Source organism: Mauremys mutica, chromosome 4 (assembly GCF_020497125.1).
Source record: "Mauremys mutica isolate MM-2020 ecotype Southern chromosome 4, ASM2049712v1, whole genome shotgun sequence".
In the NCBI taxonomy this organism is placed as follows: domain Eukaryota; kingdom Metazoa; phylum Chordata; order Testudines; family Geoemydidae; genus Mauremys; species Mauremys mutica.
In genome coordinates, this window is record NC_059075.1 from 77,825,574 (window position 1) to 77,842,297 (window position 16,724).

The 16,724-nt window shown below is 40.6% G+C and overlaps 1 protein-coding gene across 10 annotated transcripts in view; it reads left to right on the top strand.

Moving 5' to 3' along the window:
* LRRC4C (leucine rich repeat containing 4C) overlaps positions 1-16,470 on the top strand; it is a 569,742-nt gene extending 553,272 nt beyond the window's left edge. For all 10 annotated transcript variants that reach the window (XM_045016616.1, XM_045016617.1, XM_045016620.1 and 7 more), the window contains one exon: positions 13,568-16,470. In XM_045016616.1, coding sequence (XP_044872551.1) covers positions 13,609-15,522 — 1,914 coding nt within the window. In that variant the 5' untranslated portion in view covers positions 13,568-13,608 and the 3' untranslated portion in view covers positions 15,523-16,470. The remainder of the gene's footprint in view (positions 1-13,567) is intronic.
* The last annotated feature ends 254 nt before the right edge of the window (positions 16,471-16,724 follow it).

Genomic DNA, 16,724 nt, shown 5'->3' on the forward strand with positions numbered 1-16,724 from the left:
GTCTTTAATTATATGAGCATATGCTATTTTTTTCCCCACAGGATCCCATCCATTCAGTGTGCAGAATACATGGGCAACTTTAATTCTGGCATCTCCTGACTTTTGAAAGTGTGACTTAGCAAACCCAATAATGCTCTTTTAGCAATGTTTTTGGTGTAGGGTTTTTGTTTTGTTTGTGTGTGATTTCTTAGCTGTTTGAAAAAGCAAACTGAAAAAATAGAAATTCCAAATCTTAATTGACACCCACATGAATCAGCAGCAGGATTGGAATCTTTAGATCCACAACAAAAACCTGTGCCACTTGAGCTAATAGATAGCTGTAGTAGGTTGTCATCCTCTGAGTGGACTAGCACTAGAGGGGACTGAGATTTTGCCAGTGAGTTTCACAGATATTTGCTGACAGCAGAGGGATGGTGAGGCTCAAGAATCTTGGGTTCTATTACAGGCTCTGGAGGGGAGTGTGTTCTAGTGGGCACAGACTCACCCATTCCTCCCAAGCTTGACCCTTTCTGCCCCATCCCCTCCCTATCCCAGTCCTGTCCCTTCTTCACCCCTGGCTCCTCATCCCAGGCCCATTCGCCTCACATAGTCAGTCCCAGTCTCCTATCCTTGTGATTCTCATCCCAGACCTATTCTCCTTGCCCAGCAAGTTCTAATATCACCTCTCCGAAGCCCCATCCCACTTCCCCCTTTCTCCTACTCCGTCTCTTTGACAAACCATTCCCAATCTCCCCCATCCACCCCAGCTCCTTGTTCCCAGTCTCCTTGCCCCACCAGCCCAAGTCTACTCCCAATCCCTCATCCAATCTGTCTCTTTCACCCCTAGCCTGCAGGCACCCTGCCTGCCCAAGTTCTCTTTATCCATTGGCTCCATTCCCAATCTCTTTCCCCAGGCTCCTTGTCCATTTTTCTTGTCCATTATCATAGTCTCTTTGCCCATTTCTCCCCTGTACCGCTGCTCCTCGTTAGATTTGTTTTTATTCCCCTTTCATCTCCTTGCCTCTGCCCACTAGTTCTCAGTCCCAGTTTTCTTGCCCTGCCAATCTCAGTCTCCCCCTACCTACTAGTTCCCATTTCTCCCATTTCACTCCATGATAGCTCTAGGTTGGGTCCATACTATCATGAATTAGTGGGGAGGTGGCCAGAAGAAAACCTACCTATTACATGGTCCACATTATGTGAACATTTGAGAACCACTTATCTAGTCCATTTCCTTTTAGTGCAGGAGTTTTTCAAGCAGTATGAGATACTGCTCTCTGTGAGAGAGGTGGCAAGCTTCTGAGGAATGCATTAGAATGATTTAAGTCTTTCCTGTGGACGCATCCAAAGAGTAATGATGTGAAACTGCACCTGCACCACTAGACCTCTCACTTAGAGGCCCACAGGATCAATTCTCTGTCTGGTTCTATTCAACATCTACATGCAGCCACTAGCTGAACTGGTAAAATGACATGGTCTCTAATGCCAGCATCAGTATGCAGATGACACACGGCTATATTTATCTTTCACCACATATGAACATACCCAACCACCAAAATGGCCCAGAACTTGGATGGGATCAGCTCACAGATGAAGAACAGCTGACTGAAGCAAAACCCAAGCAAGACAAGTTATTACACTGGTGGGAAAAGGAAGAGTTTGAAGAATTTGCAGCGACAGTGTAGTCTTCTTTGGTTGAAGGTTCACACTCACAACTAGTCAGTTCAGTCTGTAGCTTGGGAGTTCTCCTAGATTCCTCACTGATGCTAAGCTTTCATATCCATGAGTAGCACTTTCTACCACCTCTGGTTGGCTAGAAAACTCTGTCCCATGTTGGCAGATGGTGACCTGGTGGATGGATGATCAGTTACTCACACCTTCATCACCTCTCAGATAGATTACAGCAATGTGATAAACCAGAGCCTGAAACCATCAGCTCTTACGAAACTCTAGCTAGTACAGAACAGTGCAGCACACTCTATTATGAGCACATGAGACCTGCTCTCTACAGTGGCTTCACATAGACTATTGAGTCAAGTACATGCTCTTGGCATGTATTTTCGAGGCACTCAATGGCCTGGGCCCAGAATATCTAAAAAATTGTCAGGCTCTATAATGAATACTTCATTCCTTGAGCACAACAGAACTTTCTACCATTAAGGTGAAACTTGTCGACGTTTTCTCAGGGGCTGGTCCAAGAATATGGAATGAACTTCCAGAGGAACTAAGAACTAGCACAAATCTCAACACGTTCCACTCCAAGTGCGAGGCACACTCCTTCAATCTTGCCTTGTCTGACATAAACGCATAGCAGCATGTACGTACAAACAAACAACAATTAATAAAAACTACCAAAACAAAACACTCCACTGCATATGCAATTCTTCTCTGGGGAGAGGATTAAAGACAGAACAAATTACATGGGACATATTTTAGTCACATCATTTAATGCACTACTTGAAGGTGCTCAAATGCTACGGTGATGAGGATAGCATAAGAACCTATATAAAATAGAACAGAATACAATATATTTTCTAATGCTTTTACCAAAGTAATTTTAAATGTCATAAGAAAATGACAGAACTTCACTGAGAAGATCATTTGGCAGCCTAATATGGATGAAGTATGTTCTTGTAGGAGTAAGAATCAGTAGATGTAGGTTTTATTCCCACCTTTTTCACTGACCCCAAATCATTTTAATCTCTCCATGCCTCAGTTTCCCCAGCTATAAAATAGGGATCATATTACTTTCCTCCTTTACAGGGGTATTGTGAGGCTATATTAAAGTATGTTATCTCATTAATGTCCTCTGGTCAAGGGCACTATGGAACGCAAATAATCATTTTAATATCTTACCACTAGACAGTTGTTTCTGATACTAAATGCATCCTCCTTTTGAGCCTTAAACAATTCCTTTCCTGGTGCCTAAGCTTATAATCCTTGTGCAGCCAAAGAGAGAATGTAGTATCAGGTCAAAGTTTATTGTTCACACCCATGAAATACTTGTAGGCAGTTGTTGTATTTACCCTGAGTCATCACAGAGCTTCACTCTTAATTTTATTTCACTTGCTGTCTCCTACATTGACTTGAAATGTTTTCTTGGTTGTAATATTCAAACCTGTACAATTATTGTGTGCAGGAGCTTTTGTGACCTATTCATTGGTCAGCAATGATAGATCTGGTAATAATGTGCTTGCTATTCTAGCTGTGCTGCACTTTACTAACACCAAGGGTTTAACTGAAAATACAATCTGACCTTGGTTTTGTTCACTGGGTACAGAAAGGATGTAATTGCTATGTATCTGCTGAAGGACGCTATTGAGAAATGTCACATTGCTAATTTTGGCTTCTCGTACACCTTCAGAATCTCAGATCCCAGTAAAAAACAATGTGTTGCAATTGCATAAAACTCCAATAAAACTAGTAATTTTCCAAAAAATTAACTTCTTATTTCTCTGTAGCTATTCGTTGTATCCAAAATTCTATCACAGTATGATAATTGCATTGTCCCTAACAGTCTCATATTCAATCATAATTAAATAAACAGCTTGTAAATTGCAGACCATAAAATATCTGTGTTCCATTCTTACCTTAAGGGGTTTCCATAGTTACCAAGGACAAGAAGTTTAACCATCATTTGTTGGACTCCAGGCTATTCACAGCATTAACTTTTCTCTCTTGTCACCCTTTTCTCCCTATCTCTTTGTTTATTAACAGAACAAGGGAGTAATTTGGACTCCGTTAGTAACTGCAAATGCAATAATGCAAAATGGACTCTCATGCTTCAGTGTCATTTCATTATTAGCTGGATATGTTGCTCCAATATATGTGGGAAAGAAGTTTTCTCAGAAGAAAACATGCCAGGTGGATGCAGCCTGTAGTCACTAAGGTTATGTAATACTGTTATTCAGCAACAATCCAGGTCAACACAGTATATTGAGACCTTGCTATTATAATACAGTGGTGAGGGCCATATAAGTACACCTTTTAATTCACATCCCAAAATGCTGACTTATGCCTATATCTCAGTAAAGGTTTGATACAAGATCATTGCAGTGAGACCTCATGTTACTAGGCAGGCCGTCATTATTTTTTCAAAATATTCTATTTTGCACATTATCAAATACTCTTCTTGTCAAAGTAAATGATCATCCATATCACTGCAATGGACTTTCCACCTTAACTTCAGCTGAACCAAGTCCTCTGTCTGGTTTATCTTAAGACAATGGGAAGAAAGGAAATGGTCTTCCTCCACCATCTCAAAGTTTGGTCAGAACATATCTGTTGCATCACATATGTAAGATGCTACTAATTCATGACTGCAATGCACATTCATCACTCTGAAATATCAGGCTTCAATATTTTTGTCTCCTTTTTAAGTTTATTGTGAACAGGAGTAGGGTTTATATCAGGGGTAGGCAACCTATGGCATGGGTGCCGAAGGCGGCACGCGAGCTGATTTTCAGTGGCACTCACACTGCCCGGGTCCTGGCCACTGGTCCAGGGGGCTCTGTATTTTAATTTAATGTTAAATGAAGCTTCTTAAACATTTTAAAAACCTTATTTACTTTACATACAACAATAGTTTAGTTCTATATTATAGACTTATGGAAAGAGACCTTCTAAAAACATTAAAATTTATGACTGGCACGTGAAACCTTAAATTAGAGTGAATAAATGAAGACTTGGCACATCACTTCCAAAAGGTTGCTGACCCCTGGTTTATATAATACATTGAGTTCAAGAGCTCAGCAAGTTTCCTAAAAGGATTGGACCTTTATATGGATAGCAAGAATATCCAGAGTTATAATAGTAAATAAATAAATAGCATTTGGAAGGGACATAATTCCTCATATTTTAGGACATAAGATAACCTCTAACTTTTGGAGGTTAGGAAGAAGCTTTCTTTAGGAACAGAGTATCCCATAACTATCTTCTTTCCCCGGACAAAAACACTCCTTCTGAGATACAACTTTATACACCAATACAAACAAGTTACGTATCGTCCTTGACATATCAGGGTGCCACCCTCTGACGTATTAGGGTGCCACTAATTGCCTTGTACTTGTAGGTTTGATCAAAACATCTCTATTTATCGTGCTGTCATCCTGACCTTATCCTTAGGATGGGTTATCATGTTCCTGTTATCTTTGGGGAATGTGTTTATCAGGGTGTTCTGGTACTACCCATCTGGAATATGCTTTCGAGTGTTTTGTGCCTAGCACGTCTTAGGAATATGTGTTTTTGCAATATCAACCCTATCCTTGCCAAATTCTGTGAGCAGGGTCTGCCTCTTGCTCACAACTTAACTTTGCTTTATATCAGCAAGGTTTTGAGTAATTTAGCCCAGGCCTCAGATACAAGGGCTCATGTCTCAGGCTCTCTTCCTACTACAGACACGTGTCAGAGTGCACTAGCATATAAAAGCCTTACAAAGTTTTCCAGTGTCCTAACCTGATATCGCTGTCAGAACATGCATGTACTGACCGTCCCACTTGGAAGAATATGTACTTGGGCATCATTTGATTTAATTGAGACTGTGAGGGGAAACTACATAAGAAATTAGGAAGATGTAAGGGAGAAAACAAGAAACCCTGTTGGAAAAGACAATTAAATAAACCTATTTACTGTAAAACAAATTGAGAAACATGATCAGAAAGAGATAATAAACCAAATTCATCCCTAGAGGATTCAGTGGGGATTCAACAGGGATCAACTTGGCCCATTGAATTCAGATCTTTTAGGGGAGTATCCTACCACAAGTGGCTGGGCTGAGTGCTGGAGATAGGGTAAGAAGAGGAAGGGATTTGTGGAACTGAAGTATTTGCTGTAGTTCCTGTACTCATGCTCCGTGAGAGTCCATGGTGTCATAAAGCATAGCAGTGGATCTCCACACTTGCTTCTCTCTTATGCCATTCCTGTCCCCTGCATAACAGAGATACTAAAGAACTAGGATCTGAAGCATGCAAGATTTAGATTCCTTTGTAGATGAGTCCAATGCTGGATTTACTCCTAGGCAAATGAGCATTAATAAATAAACCACAAAAGTAATGTGGTATCCCCTGATTTCTATTATGAGGGAGAAGGAGTTGTGTGGGAAATACAGAGACTGCATCCTCCGAGGCTCACAGGGAACATAAATCACCCCAAAGATGGCACCATGGCCCCTCTCTCACATGGGCTGGCTAGTGCTGCTTGGTGAAACAAGCTGCACTATCAAGAGATGGTATATTGTGTGCACATCCCTCTCATGCTGTGTCACTCAGGGAATGACTGTGAAGCATAATCTCCTCTCTGAGATTCACCTGAGGCTGAACACTTCCACTCTGCTCTTAACTCAGGGCTCTGCTTACCCCATGCTATGTAAAGTCCTTGTTTTTAAGGTCTTCTGATTAAAGAAACTGAATATATTTGATACCTTTTGATGGATAGATTTTCAAAAGTGCAAAGGGTAGCAAAGTGCCTATTTCCCGTTTGTGCCTTTGAAAATCTGCCACTGAATTTGTAGCCACAGAGATCATTCTCAGGGTGCCCAAGAACTTGCAGAGCTTAATAAATGCAGATACCTTTGGAATGTTTTGTCTTGCTAAGCTCTTCAAGAAGGCTATGCTGTACATGGACGCGTGGTGTGAAAAGTACACTGAAGGTGCCTTTCCCTGATGCATACATGTTTGGTTAACTTTATGTCAAAAGTGAACTTGTATGGCATCAGGGAGGGATACTGCCTTTGGATACGTACCTTAATGACTTGATCTCATGCTATTACACAAATAACACAGGATATACAGTTTCTCTACAACCTGCATATGGGTAGCAGCTTAGAGTATCACATGCTGCTTTTTTGTGTGCCAGGTGCACAGCATCCACCAAAGTGGGCAAGAAGTAACAGAGTAAATTGTATTAAACAACTACTACAGATTAAGACCTAGAAACTTGACAATGGCTGAGCTTGAGGAGTGTTCAGCACATCTGAGGAGGTTGGCACATAAATGTGTACTGAGCATTCCCATGCTTTTTTCATAGATTCATAGATTCTAGGACTGGAAGGGACCTCGAGAGGTCATCGAGTCTAGTTCCCTGCCCTCATGGCAGGACCAAATACTATCTAGACCATCTCTGATAGACATTTATCTAACCTACTCTTAAATATCTCCAGAGATGGAGATTCCACAACCTCCCTAGGCAATTTATTCCAGTGTTTAACTACCCTTAGAGTTAGGAACTTTTTCCTAATGTCCAACCTAAACCTCCCTTGCTGCAGTTTAAGCCCATTGCTTCTTGTTCTATCCTTAGAGGCTAAGGTGAACAAGTTTTCTCCCTCCTCCTTATGACATCCTTTTAGATACCTGAAAACTGCTATAATGTATCAGTCTTCTCTTTTCCAAACTAAACAAACCCAATTCTTTCAGCCTTCCTTCATAGGTCATGTTATCAAGACCGTTAATCATTCTTGTTGCTCTTCTCTGTACTCCAATTTCTCCACATCTTTCTTGAAATGCGGTGCCCAGAATTGGACACAATACTCCAGTTGAGGCCTGACCAGCGCAGAGTAGAGCGGAAGAATGACTTCTCGTGTCTTGCTCACAACACACCTGTTAATGCATCCCAGAATCACGTTTGCGTTTTTTGCAACAGCATCACACTGTTGACTCATATTTAGCTTGTGGTCCACTATAACCCCTAGATCCCTTTCTGCCATACTCCTTCCTACACAGTCTCTTCCTATTTTGTATGTGTGAAACTGATTTTACCTTCCTAAGTGGAGCACTTTGCATTTGTCTTTATTAAACTTCATCCTGTTTACCTCAGACCATTTCTCCAATTTGTCTAGATCATTTTGAATTATGACCCTGTCCTCCAAAGCAGTTGCAATCCCTCCCAGTTTGGTGTCATCTGCAAACTTAATAAGCGTACTTTCTATGCCAATATCTAAGTCGTTGATGAAGATATTGAACAGAGCCGGTCCCAGAACAGACCCCTGCAGAACCCCACTTGTTATACCTTTCCAACAGGATTGGGAACCATTAATAACTACTCTCTGACTATGGTTATCCAGCCAGTTATGCACCCACCTTATAGTAGCCCCATCTAAACTGTATTTGCCTAGTTTATCGATAAGAATATCATGCGAGACTGTATCAAATGCCTTACTAAAGTCTAGGTATACCACATCCACCGCTTCTCCCTTATCCACAAGACTCATTATCCTATCAAAGAAAGCTATCAGATTGGTTTGACATGATTTGTTCTTTACAAATCCATGCTGGCTATTCCCTATCACCTTAGCTCCTTCCAAGTGTTTGCAGATGATTTCCTTAATTACTTGCTCCATTATCTTCCCTGGCACGGAAGTTAAACTAATTGGTCTGTAGTTTCCTGGGTTGTTTTTATTTCCCTTTTTCACAAGGCCTGTCCCCAGACTTATATTAGAGCACCCTGCATTAGCTGCTAATGCCCGCATCTGGCAGCTAGGAATCACCAGTATTGGGGAAATCACAACTACACTCCCTTGCTTCCTTCATCTTCAGTGGAATGGTGGAAGGACCTTGAGTGAGGTATAGGGGAACTCCTATCCCATTCCTTGTGCTGGCTGCCAGTGTCAAAGGTGTGGCTGGAAGCAGACCTTTGACACTGGCAGCCAGGAGAAGGAGTCGGGTAAGAGTTCCCTTATACCACTCAAGGTTCCTTTCCCCACTCCCCTGAGGACGAGGATCCTTCAAGTCTTTGATTTGCTGGATTCATGGTCACGGTACACTGGGAGAGTCGTACAAAGAAATCAAAGTGCAGCCCAGGATTGGGACCTAATTACACATGACTGAGTAACAGTGAAAATTTAGCATCTTATAGAGGCTACCTAAATTTATGGTTAAATTACAATTATAGTTAACTGCCTTTTATTAGAGAGACAGGGTAGGTGAGGTAATATCTTTTATTGGACCTACTTCTATTGGTGAGAAAGACAAGCTTTCAAACTTACATAGAACGCTTCTTCAGGTCCGAGAAACTTACTCAGAGTATGTTACATCTGAGATACTGTGTTCTGCATGTATGTGCAGGTAGGTTAGCTTTGCAATTACTGTAACTCCTTCATCCCATGAGTTGCACCTAAGGAAAGCTTAGCTAAGGAAAGCTAGCTTCATCTTTAATTGTTCCGTCCCCTGTTTTGCAACTAAAGAAGGCTGTGCTGGCGGCTGAAAAGAAAACGTAAAGTGCACAGGACCTGACTGAATTATTAACATAGATTCCTCAGAGAGAAGAACACTTGTGTAAAAAAGTCTGTTTCAGTAAAGTTCTTCAGAATAATTGACAATGAAAATAATATAAACAGTCATGAATGAAACAAAATATTACAAGGTATGTGTGTATCTAAGGCTGCAGAATAAATATTATGGCATTATAATGCATTATTTAACATGTAGCATGTGATCCTATAATTAGAGCAGTATCACAAGTCATATACTCAAGGGACAGCATTGTAGTTACTCATGCAAACTTAATTCAGCAATTTCCTAGCTGCTGTGGGGGTTAACTGTGTAACAAGAAAATTCTCAGCATTTTAATGGAGTTTTAAATATATACAGCAGAGGGCAGCAGTGTTATTGAATTGACCATAGAGTTTGTACCTTTGTTACTAGGAAAGAGACAAAGAAAACTGAGAGTTTAAAGGGGGATCAAGAAGAACTGGAGAAACCAGTTGACTGTCCATGAATGCTGTTCCTGCCTGGATTTATAAAGCCAAACCTTTATATATCTCTAGCACAACTGAGGGAGATACGGAATAGCAAATTGCTAAAATACAAATTTGCAGTTGGGTCTTTATGTGAACCCTGTTAAAAATATCACCACAATATTTTTTTAATGCTTTAAATGAATTTTCCACATTTTTTATAGTGCCATATATTTTTCAGTATCTTATTAAGGTGAAATTGAGCCTGACCTGTACGAAAACTTCCAAACTGCTTAAGTCCTGAGGTGAAGGAGCCACCAGCAAAACAGGGAGGACCATTTGTAACCTATATGCACTGCAGGGGTAATCTTTGTGCTAGCACATAGCCTGGTGCAAAGGCAGCAGGCCAGGGATGAAGATAGACCAGAGGAGATTGCAGATAACCGTGGCTGTTACACAACACACAAGTGTGTTGGCATGACTACTGCTATTCCCTCCTCCCTCTTAGTGGCCACAGGGGCTGTTCTGTGGCGTCAGACCCCAGTCTGGGGAGACTAGATTTGACCTTCCCAACCCTCCCACCCCGGTACTTCAGCAGCCTGATTAATGGCCTTATGCTGATGAAGTGAATTTCACCTCATGTACTTGAAAGAGAAAAAATATTGAGTTATATAAACAAGTCCAAAAATAAAATCAAACAGTAGCTACAATAGCTAAGATCCCTTCACCCCTGAAATAAGATGCTTGTTATATAGATCTTTAACACTTGCATGCTAAAAAAATCCAGAATAGGATCTAGAGATATTGAGAGAGAGAGAGAGAGAGAGAGAGACAAAATGAACAAATACCCATGATATGTGTTAAAACAACTGCACATCTTTCCTCCTCTTTATCTTCTCATTATGGACAGTTTGCAAAAAGTATCTGGCTTTGAAAAATTAAAGTACCCATTTAGTTGACCAAACTATATAGGTTGTGATGCAATTGTGCATGCATTTGAAGGGTGCAGAGCAATTGCTGAAGGTGCTTTCCGAGAGCGTGGTCTTGGTGCTTGGGTGTGGATTATATATGTTTAGCACAGGACCCAAGGGGGAAAGGTAAAGATGGCTGCAAGCCCGGGCACTTCCTTGAGCAGGTTTGCATTCAATGAAAATTTGAGCAGTTCTTGGCAGCACCACATGTGAGGCTTCTTATGAATTAGTCACCAATTCCTTAGTTCCTGAGCAGTGGCTATTCTTCCATATTCACGTGAAACAGATGATGGGAGAGCTCCTAAGCATGCACACAGACCCTGTTTATAGGACGATAGAAGAGGCAGCTGGAGGAGGTCTTGCCTCTCGCATGGGTGAAAAGGAGTACATGGAGCAGGGTTTTTGCTGAGGGAGGGAAAAGTGTTCTTGGTGCAACTGTCTAGGGGAGGATTTGGTAGTGGAATTCGTGGGAAATGCCTTTTGTAGCTTGAAGGTCTTGTCTAGGGCAGCTGGGGGCATGATTTAAGATGCCTATGGAAGTTGGGTGTGTGGGAATTAGTGGAAGAGTGTATGAAAGTGGGAATGGATGTTGGCAATGCCAGTATTCTTTCCCAGCCTTGTCTTGCTCTTGCTGCTCCCTCTTGTACTACTGCCACTGCCTCCCTGCTTTTGCAAGCTGCCGAGGACTGAGGAGAGAGCCGAGTAGCAAAAACAGTGACAAAAAGGGCACTTGGCAACCTGCAGACCAGCCACTGCAAAGTAGGCCCTTGATGGTGACGGGACGAGGAGTAACCACAGAGCTATCCCTACAGCTTTTGTGGATGCATGAGGGAGTTCCTGAGTGCATGCCATGCCAGATGCACAATGACCCTTGAGAGCTCTTATGTTAAATATAGTGGGCCAAGTTCTCTTCTCAGCTACACTGAAGTCCATGGAATTGCACCAAAGCAATTGAGGGGGGAAAAATGGTTCTGTTTCTTTGTTTCATTGTTTGCTGATGTGATTCATTATTGAAGCCAAGATGTTTTGGGATAAGACAATAAAAAAAAATCACAATACTAAAAACACAAACAACAAAAACTTAATAAAATCTTGCCCAGTGTTTCAAAAAATATAATTATAGCATGCAATTCAATAGCAAAATCTATCCAACAATATCAATTCATCTTATAAACAATAATGGTCTGATTATGGTGTCATACCAGTTTTACACTAGTGTAATTTATTGATTTCAGCAGAGTCACTCCTGTTTTTACAACAATGTAGGAAAAATCAGAATCAGGTCCTGATTAATTAAACCTTATCACTTCTCTCTGAGGTTGTTAATATTGACCTTTGTTTTCAAGTTGAAGAAATTAAGACATGAAGAGCAAATGGGACATGGAGAAAGAGAGACAAGTGACTTATGCAAGGTTGCAAGCACATTGGTGTCAGTTTCATCAATAGATACTACAGTGATTGGTGTCTATAAATAACAAAAATAGACTAGATAAAGCAGATAGATACAGCCCAGATCTCCTGATTCCCAGTCCTGTGTTTTAGCTGTTGGACTATGATAGTCAAGTTTTAAGAGTGCAAAAGAAAGCCCTTGGTAATTCTGAGATATTGTTGCAAATTACTACCAGGCATGCATAATTAAATTCATAAATATATAGTGTCAGAACATATGATTATAAAAATTGTCTTTCTTTAAATGGACTGCTCTGATGTACAACATATTTTTTTTTAACTAAGATGGCTTTTTACTACAAAATGAAACAATTTGAGGTCTAAAGTGAAAAACCTTTAGCTGATAGTTTTTTGTTCTGCTGAATACATGTATTATGCATCAGGGTGCTCGGGGTTATAAATGTGCTTTCAGCTTGCTGTAATTTATAAGACTTCACTTGTGGCTGATTTATAGGAAATTTCATTAATCTCTACAGTGGAGGGACCTTGCAGATAGCAGCAGATTGAAAATGAACCCAAGGCTGGGGGCTTTAGGAACTACCACAAATGAATCAGCACTGAAAAACTTTGAATGGTGATGATCATTTGCAGAGTGTAAAGGTCTCTCCCCCCACCACCCCTTATACTAAGATCTGAAGGAAAATTTTTGGAGGTAACAGTGAAATTACCAACCCTGCAGCTACCAAGATATATATTTATATATTCTTTATTTCTGTGTTCAGCACACATTTACTAATGAGTGTTTCTCTGCTGTTGCTGCTGCTACTAAACCAGAGAATGGAGGAGGAAATATGAAATTGAATGAGTCTGTTTAATGATGGGGGAGAGCTGATGCTCAGCAGTTCTCATAAAGCTTTTTTTTTAACTGCTCCCCTGAAATAAGCAAAATGTTTTACTAGCATTTTTGTGACCTTCTACATCCAGTTGTAAAAACTTTGCTTGCAATAAAATCCCCGTCTTGTTGTCACATTTGCAGTGGTGTACGGGTTCACATATGCAGTTCTGATTTAAAACAGGGAGTTGGGACTTTCGCTTGCACCTGCCAGTGTGTCTTTTTAACAGTTCTTTTATTTAGAATGTGCCCAGCAAGTTTAAAACCATGCATAATTTGGGGGTTCCTATCCTAACCATTATTACCTGTACTGGCTTTTCAGGTTCTTGTCACTGGAACTCTGGGCTTCCCTTCTGTATCTTAAGGATGAGTCTCTCTGCTAAGCACTGTTGAGCTGGTACTGGCTATCTGTCATCCAGTTATACACATTATAAACTAAAATGAAGTATGGACTGAGAGTCTAGTTTCTGGAATGGCCCAAGCTCCATTGCAAGTTAGAGCATGCAGAGTTGCAAACATTAAAATCTGTGCCTAATAGAATAGGTAGAAGTACCTAATAGGTAGAGGTTGACTGAAAAGTGTGGAGAAAAATTGATCTATAACACTGTAACTTTTAATATTTAGAGTTAATTTAATGTTATTTTTCCCCTCTTCCTTTCTTTCTTTCAGACGATTCAATTCCAGAAGGACCAACACCAAATAAATTATGAATGTTGAACAAGATGACCTTACATCCACAGCAGATAATGATAGGTCCTAGGTTTAACAGGGCCCTATTTGACCCCCTGCTTGTGGTGCTACTGGCTCTTCAACTTCTTGTGGTGGCTGGTCTAGTCAGGGCTCAAACTTGCCCTTCTGTCTGCTCCTGCAGCAACCAGTTCAGCAAAGTGATCTGTGTGCGGAAGAATCTGAGAGAGGTTCCAGACGGCATCTCCACCAACACACGGTTATTGAATCTCCATGAGAACCAGATCCAAATAATTAAAGTGAATAGCTTCAAACATTTGAGACACCTGGAAATCTTGCAGTTGAGTAGAAATCACATTAGAACCATTGAAATAGGGGCCTTCAATGGTCTGGCCAATCTCAACACTCTGGAACTTTTTGACAATCGTCTTACCACCATCCCTAATGGGGCTTTTGTATACCTGTCAAAACTGAAGGAGCTTTGGTTGAGAAACAATCCTATAGAGAGCATCCCTTCTTATGCTTTTAACAGAATCCCTTCCCTACGTAGATTGGATTTGGGGGAACTAAAAAGGCTTTCATACATCTCAGAAGGTGCCTTTGAAGGTCTATCCAATTTGAGGTATTTGAACCTTGCCATGTGCAACCTTCGAGAGATCCCTAACCTCACACCACTCATAAAACTGGATGAGTTAGATCTTTCTGGTAACCATCTGACAGCCATCAGGCCGGGGTCCTTCCAAGGGTTAATGCATCTTCAAAAATTGTGGATGATACAGTCCCAGATTCAAGTGATTGAAAGGAATGCCTTTGATAACCTTCAGTCACTGGTGGAAATCAACCTGGCACACAACAACCTAACACTACTGCCTCATGATCTCTTCACACCACTCCGCCTAGAAAGGATCCACCTGCACCACAATCCTTGGAACTGCAACTGTGACATTCTTTGGCTCAGCTGGTGGATTAAGGACAAAGCGCCCTCCAATACTGCATGCTGTGCTCGCTGCAACACACCTCCCAGTTTGAAAGGAAGGTACATCGGTGAGCTGGACCTGAATTATTTCACGTGTTATGCTCCGGTGATAGTGGAGCCACCAGCAGACCTCAACGTCACAGAAGGCATGGCTGCAGAACTGAAATGTCGAGCATCGACCTCCCTGACCTCTGTATCTTGGATTACTCCAAATGGATCGGTTATGACGCATGGGGCATACCGAGTTCGGATTGCTGTGCTCAGTGATGGCACATTAAATTTTACAAAGGTGACCATGCAAGACACGGGCTTGTATACCTGCATGGTGAGTAACTCTGTTGGGAATACTACAGCTTCTGCCACACTGAACGTCACTGCACTGGACAATGGTTACACATACTTTTCAACTGTCACGGTAGAGACTATGGAACCTTCTCAGGATGAGGCACGGACCACAGAGCAGATTGGGCCCACACCAGTTATTGACTGGGAGACCACTAATGTGACAACTTATCTTACTCCACAGAGCACAAGGTCGACAGAGAAAACATTTACCATCCCAGTGACAGATGCAAGCAATGGGATCCCAGGAATAGATGAGGTTATGAAGACTACCAAAATCATAATTGGTTGTTTTGTGGCTATCACTCTCATGGCCGCTGTGATGCTGGTAATTTTCTACAAAATGAGGAAACAGCATCACCGGCAGAACCACCATGCTCCAACACGGACTGTAGAGATCATTAACGTGGATGATGAGCTTACAGGTGATACACCCATAGAGAGTCACTTGCCCATGCCAGCGATAGAGCATGAGCACCTAAATCATTATAACTCTTATAAGTCTCCTTTCAACCACACAACAACAGTTAACACAATAAATTCAATACACAGTTCAGTGCATGAACCGTTATTGATCAGAATGAACTCAAAAGACAATGTACAAGAGACTCAGATCTAAAATATTTACAAAATTGGGGGGAGGGGAAATACAAAAAAGACGGTTTATAAAACAAATGACACAAATGACTGGGCTAAATCTACTGTTTCAAAAAAAGTGTCTTTACAAAAAAAAGAAATTTATTTATTAAAAATTCTATTGTGATCTAAAGCAGACAAAATTATGTGTATTCCTCAAAACCTCTTTTTGCTGCACTTATTTACCCCTCTTCCTTCTTTCTCCCTCCCCTACCTGCCCCAACCCCATTTGCCATATTTTTCATAGGAGATCTTGATTCCCTAAAAGAACTGGTATAGGAAATTTTGTAAGAATTCTGTCATACTTTGGGAATTTTTATGGTGAACTCTAGTGGTGAGAGTCAGTCGATTTTGTCTCTTTTTTCTGTTTTATTTTTTTCTTTTCTCATACCCTTCTTGAAATGGTTCTACAGGGAATGGAGCATTAGCAGTAGATTTGTAAGTGAGAAACAAGGAACAAGCAACAATAACAACAAAAAAGCAAAGTCTTTTTTTTTCATGTAATGACCTGTTCTGTATTTGCCAAGAGGACCATTCTGTGGAAGAAGAAACAAAAATCTAAGAAATTAATTTACTTGTGAACATCTACAAAAATCATGATCTTTTAAACAATTATAGAACCAGAATTTGTAGTTCAATCACTAAAATAAGATTATAAATAAAATATTGTTGTTTTTTTTCTGTACTCGGATACAGCTTATTTTCAGTGTGGCTTTAAAAAATTAAAAGTTTCTTAGAAATTTTACAGTATTCTGCTGTGATGGTCTAAAACACGACAGCTTAAGAGTATTCCTGCTGTATTTTGGATCATTACTGAAGAATAGCATTGTTTTTATTTTAGTATATATAACAGCGTACTAGATAATAAAAATACCTGACATTTAATGCAAAATTATAATGACTCAGTGTAAGGGAACTTTCAATTGTCTCCATTGTATTCAAAGAAGTATTCTGCAGTCTGCGAAAGATATCTACACAGAGTTCAGGTACAAAAGGGCTGACTAGACAATGGTGGAAGTTTTGTTCTTATTTTAAATGTTACTTGTACATGGGGGGGGAAGGGTTGTCAAAAATAATAATATTGCTTTTAATCTTCAAAGCCAGACATTTTGATTGCCTTGGAAGGTCTCCTACTTGTAAATATGAAATCTGTTTAGATACCCAAGATACATCTCTGAGTCCATA